General features: G+C 42.8%; 1 protein-coding gene across 1 annotated transcript in view; it reads left to right on the top strand.

The window, feature by feature from the left end:
- Positions 1-2,377: 2,377 nt before the first annotated feature.
- The window catches only part of LOC119443576 (hemicentin-2-like), a 404,290-nt gene continuing 400,667 nt past the window's right edge, over positions 2,378-6,000 (top strand). The window contains exon 1 of the mRNA XM_049663006.1: positions 2,378-2,919. Within this exon, the coding sequence (XP_049518963.1) occupies positions 2,832-2,919 (88 nt within the window). The 5' untranslated portion in view covers positions 2,378-2,831. The remainder of the gene's footprint in view (positions 2,920-6,000) is intronic.

Genomic DNA, 6,000 nt, shown 5'->3' with positions numbered 1-6,000 from the left:
TACGTAAAGTAACTGAGAAGTTTAATGTTGGAAGGAGAATTTCTAAGCTTATGCTTTAGAAAACACAACTTACGGGAGGTGGCAGAACATATGTTGTCTATGTGTAAGTCCCAATACAGGTCATTAATTATTGTTAAGCCGAGATATTTACAGCTGGTTACCTGTTGCAGTGATGATGAGCCAAGGTTGTACGTAAAGTGAAGAGGTGTTTTCGTACGAGTTACACAAAGATAAACAGTTTTTTATACGTTTAGAGCTATAACATGTTCATTACACCAGTTTATTATGTTATTAAGACTAAAATTCAAATTGTGTTGATCATTAGTACAAGTAACTTGACGAAAAAGCACACAATCATCCGCGAGAAATCTGATTTAAGTTCCTGGTAGTAATACGTTAACAATGTAATTTGCATAAAGTAACAACAATAATGGCCCCAGAACACTGTACTGGGGCACGCCTGATGTTACATGACGAAAGCTCGAATTGTTCCCATCTACTGAAACAAACTGGGCACGTTCCGTCAAGTAGTATTCAATCCATGCAATAAATATATCTGGCAGATTAATGTCCTTAAGTTTCGTAATTAGTTTGTGATGAATAACTTTGTCAAATGCCTTACTTGTGGGTGACTTGTAAGCTATGCACACACCTTTCCACTGTTATTTCTGATCAGACTTGAACGTTATGAATTACATATAATTAATTACTTGTAATGAATTACATTTTCTTGGTAATATTGTAATTTAACGATCACTCTGTTTAATTGGTAACGCTCACTGTAATTAAATTATTTTTCCATTAACCAATTACATGTAACCAGTTACTTAATTGACAAGACAAGCTGCAACAAGTGACGCCGCTTTGAGAATCCGAATTTAACGAAAACTACAGTAGAATGCCCAAAATCGTGGCCACGCAGCAGCTTCGCAAATGCGCAGAAAGAAAAATCCGGGGCCAACTATTTGTTTCCTCATCTTAACGCTCCACCAGATGTTCACCGATGAATTGAACAGGTGCTGATAAGCCTCGATAACGAAGGGCACTTAGAACGTTAATGGCAGGAAATCGCATACGAACGATTTTTTCAGCTTTCCACTGGCCCAGCCGACAGCGTTTTCTCCAAGTCCCAGCAACAATGAAGCACTGCGCTCCATAGAAGACCAAGGTGCTGAGCAACCACAATATTGCGCGCAAGATCTGTATACGTTTCATATATCAGGCTGAGGTTCACACGATGTGCGCGCTGACAGCGCGCACATCGAGCCAAGTGCGTAACCTCCCCGTCTCTCCCTGTCTTTTTCCTCCTACGAGCAAGTTTTCAGTGTTACTGATGGCTTCACAACAAATACGAGAAACGATGATTAACGAAATTTTTATAAAGAATTGAGCAGATAAGCAATCCATGAAAGGCTGCTGAGGACCCACTGAAAAAGCTAGGTAAGCTGGTTCTGTTCTGTATCTATACAATGTTAATAAAAAATCGGAGAAAAGTAACGTAGAAGGAATCAATTACGATTGAGTAATTCCTCAATTAATTTCAGTATATTTGTGAGGCAGTAATTGGTAACTGTAATTCATTACACTTTTAATGAAGTAATTGTAATTGTAATCGGTTACTTTTTTCTGTAACATGTACAAGTCTGTTGCTCATCTCGTCTTTCTGAGTACAAAGGTCAACATTTTCTGAGCGCAACGTCTTAGTACAGCTTCCGAGTCCAAGCAACAATCGCACCGGTGACACTCCGGTGCGATTTTCCAGCGTAAGCTTTCTGCACCTAAGTGAATCGAAAGACAAAGTGAACAATCCTTTCTATCCCATCTGCAGCCGGCTTCATAAAGTCCGATCTTTTCAACTTCGGTAGCTCCGCCGGAGAGGAGCGGGCACCGCATTTCACACCCACGTCTCCATGATTTAAGTGTCAGCGGCCATGGCAAGCACGGCCGCTGAACTGCACCCAATAAAACAAAAGTCGACAAGTTCGCGAGTTCCGCGCCAGAGAGATGCGCTGGTGAAAAAGGTAAGAAGAAAGAAACGAGGAAAAAAAAAAAAAAGCGCAGCAGCAAGCGGATACCATCCAAAGCAAAAGCGGTCCAGTTTTCATCCGCGTTGTCTGCTCTTGTCAAAATAGGGACAACTGGTGCAAAGTCGAACGTCGCGACAGCACATGAAACGCGCGCAGCTGAGCGTCACAGCAAGGTAGAAGCGATGGAGGTTAACGGCGCCGGAGGTGCGTGAAAGAGGGTCACCGGCTGGGGTCCGCTTTGAATGGGAAAGTAGTTTCCATAGGCGGCCGCAGCGCGCCACTAGCGGCGCGCTTAAGCGCGCCGGGCGGCGAAGCCCAACTCGGCCCGCTGCTCTTTCAGAAACAAGCCGTCTCCTCCCGGGAGCAGCTGAGCGGAGCCGATTCTCTCCGGGTGATGCGGCTCCCGGGTCCTGATTGCGTGGGAAGTTTGAAAAGTGCACCGGTTCGCTCGGTTCTCTTTGCGCGCCGCTGTTAACACGCGTCCATGTTGCGCTTGGACTGGACTGCCTAACAAAAGGAACCCCCTACGTTGTGACGTCTGTGTCGAATACGCGCGTGCAAAGTGGGCTGCTTACGCGAATAACGACTTTCGGACACTCTCGATTTGGCTGTTGCATTTGGCCTGCACTTAAGGTTAAAATATGTGACGCAGTAACGCCGTGCGATTTCCGACCACGGGGTCACGTGGGAACCCGTTTCATAAAGACCATGCGGCTCTGTTTGTCCGAGGCTAGTTTTGTAGCGTGAACAAGACCTGACTGTGAACAAGAGTGTGGAGAGGACCGAACTGCGGTTTTTAGTGGAATGGCACTCTGTGCTTCGGTGACTCTCACACGATGGACTTGTTTTCTACTGTTCCTCAATCTGGGAGGCGCCGGCCGCCGCTACGAAGGTAAGCGCACCTTTGCGAAGCCATGTGAACGGCACAGGCCACGACATCCTGCGCGTATTTCTGTCCAGACGCTTTAGCGCCTGTCTTTCACGGTCACAGTTTCAAACCAAGTTTGGAACTATGACCGTGCTTTTCTTATCTTTCAGCAAGCATCTTCCCGCCAAATCTTTAATGCAGGTTATCTGCAGTTTGGACAACTGAAAAATATTTCTCGCTGAAAAACGAGGGCAATATAAATACTTGCACAAACGAGCAATAAAATGTACAAGCATTCTCTTTCTGCCCACACGAGTCTGTCTTAAAAGATAAAGCTGCAACGCCTACTGGGGGTAAAAGAAGCGACAGCGCAATTTGAAAGTTTTGTAGTGGTTCCTCCTGCTTGAGAAGCGCTGCGTGCACGCACGAAGTTCTCAAGATGCGTGCTCCACATATTTTATGCATAATCCCTTTAACGCACTGAGGTACTCATTTACGGGTGGCGGAATGTGTTGGGCATTTGCATTAGTAGGCAAATTTCAAGCAATTTATTCCAATTTCCGGTTAGAAGGGCTTCGATAGGTGTGAAATGACGATTAATCTGTTGGTTCATGTTGGAATCGGTAGCCGATTTTTATGTAGAAATTATCGCGACCACGATAGCCTCATGTTCTCTGAAATGGAATTAAAAGAAATTGATTCGTCAGGATTAAAAGTGCCAACGAATTCTTCATGTTTACGTTGGCGCACAAAGTTGCGTAAACACGGACCAGCGGCGTACAAATCGCAGCTAAATGAAAGAGTGCTAATCGCAGACAACAAAGTGGATCACAGGTATGTGGCTAAGTGGGTTGGACATTAAGTAAACAGCTCACAGACTGGACGTCAGTTCTCGTCTGACGTCCATTCTAAAGGTTGTTGGGACTTAATGACGTAAAGACTCTGGCTAATTGACGCCCAATTGTGTGCGTGATGTAAGAAACATCGCAGCACTTAATTTGGCAAGGCTAAGCGCTTGGAAAGCTTTGGTACCTAGCCTGTTATGGAAGTGCTACTATGGCACCACGTGCACACGCACCACGAGTTGATGCTTACCGGCACAAAATTTCTAAGCTTTGATAAACTGTAGGCAATGTTTCTGCAGCAACGAAAAAGAAATGTTGCCTTCTGGTTTTGTTGGATATCCAAAATGACGTTCATCAAGCTTAGCGGTATGGTGGCGGTGCGGGGAAGAGTTTGAAATTTGGTGCGTGTAATTAAAACGTAGGAAACTTGCTCACCAGCAGCTTTCGCGGATTGGTAGAATGAGAAATTTACACGCCGTATAACGTTGGTTCCGCACGTTCGCGTGTACTAGGATAATTTGGAAAGCACCTCCTAATTAATACGACGAGGCACTTTAAGGGCGAAAGCTAGGTATGCGATCAGAATCTTTCGAGTATACTTCGTAATACGGAAGGAAGAGGAACGCGATGCAAAAGTTCACCTCGAATTCAAATAGTTGGCGATAACGTTAGACGGCAGCATACAAAAAAAAAAAAAAAAAAAAGAAAAGAAAGAAAATCTGCATGGCCAGACAACGCCTTGAACCTAGCATTTACTTATTTCAATGTTTTCGTTAATAACAATACATTGTTCAACAGTTCTTTTAAAACAGTGTGTAAAAAAGCGAAAAAAGTGCGCATAAAGAGCCGTGTTTTAAAAGTCACGCTATGGGAAACAAGGGAAACAAAAGAACATTGCGTGGCCTTTCGCTGCGTTAGAATATACTGGGCAGGTAATAGTTGTTTGTCGGTTTGATGCAGCGCTATCAAATTGAGATTCAAATGGAGCACGAAGAAGGGGGGAATAGAATAGAAGCAGCTGAAATATTTCGCAGGAAAGAGGCATTAGAATGTTTGTACCTGAATTGTTTTGGGAAAAAACAACTTACAGAAGAGTTTAGGCACTGAATAAAAGAAAATTAGGGCATTTTCACCAGACATTCTTCGAAGGAAACATCTTCAGCGCCTCGAAATGCGCTGAAAAAAATATAAATTTGGTGGGCAAGAGTGTGCGATAATCTTGATTTTTGTAACACATCTTTTCTGTTCTCTTCTGTTTTCTGTTTACTTGTTTTTCTGCAATTTCACCAAAATAATCTGTTAACGTTACGAAAAAAAACATTGTCAGATTGTTCATTCTATTAAGTGAGTAACTTTTTACTACCCTCATGAGTGCAGCTTTTATACAGTACGAAAGAGTCAAATGCTGTGATGCGGTTTCTAACAGATCGCACATTAGAGATAAGCACGCTACGTAGAACATATGAGATGTGACCGCCCCCTGGCACGACATCTGGTGCCAAGACACCCGACACATCCAAGTATCCATTCTACGAGATTATATAGCCATGCTCTGAGCGGCATCACTTGCCCTGATTGCAGTTGTATCTTATTCAGAAACTAAGACCAATCGGCTCGTGTATACGAGATCTATCAGCTTATATACTTGCGTGGCTGGCGAAGCTGCACGCAATTTCGCTCGTTGAATTGATGACAAATTTCTCACTTTACCGAATCGGGAACAATTATGTTATAGTCAAGCAAAATCATGTCTTCGATCATAAACAGAAAAAAAGTCATTTTTAAGCAAAGTAAAATAATCTCTGCTTCTTTCATTATTACAACTAATAAGGTATTACAACTAATTGTTAAAGCATGTTTATGTTATAAAAAGTTATACACATAAAGTTCGACGTCTGTTTACTGTCAATTAGGGATAGTTTGGAGATGGCGCTTCTGAGGAAAGGGAAGTAATAAAAAAGTGCAGTTTTGCTGCTATTTCCACAGCGTCTCACTGTAATGGACAGTGTAAATTAACTGGCCGAAGACCGAGTAAGAATGTCAAGGAGGTAAGCGGCATGGTGCAGTATAAAATTCTCATTGAGTACTAGTCTCTCTGCTACAGTTTAGTTCGAATCTGTACATGGTGAATTTCGAAACTTTACATTCGCGGTATGCTGTATTTGTACTTTATCCGGGGTGTATCTGGCACTTAACATTAGTCAGTTTATAATGGGAAATTTTATAAGTGTACTTTTCTAGAAAAACTTTTGTAATATTA

Source organism: Dermacentor silvarum, chromosome 1 (genome assembly GCF_013339745.2).
Source record: "Dermacentor silvarum isolate Dsil-2018 chromosome 1, BIME_Dsil_1.4, whole genome shotgun sequence".
In the NCBI taxonomy this organism is placed as follows: Eukaryota; Metazoa; Arthropoda; class Arachnida; order Ixodida; family Ixodidae; genus Dermacentor; species Dermacentor silvarum.
This window is presented reverse-complemented; position numbering and strand designations above follow the sequence as displayed.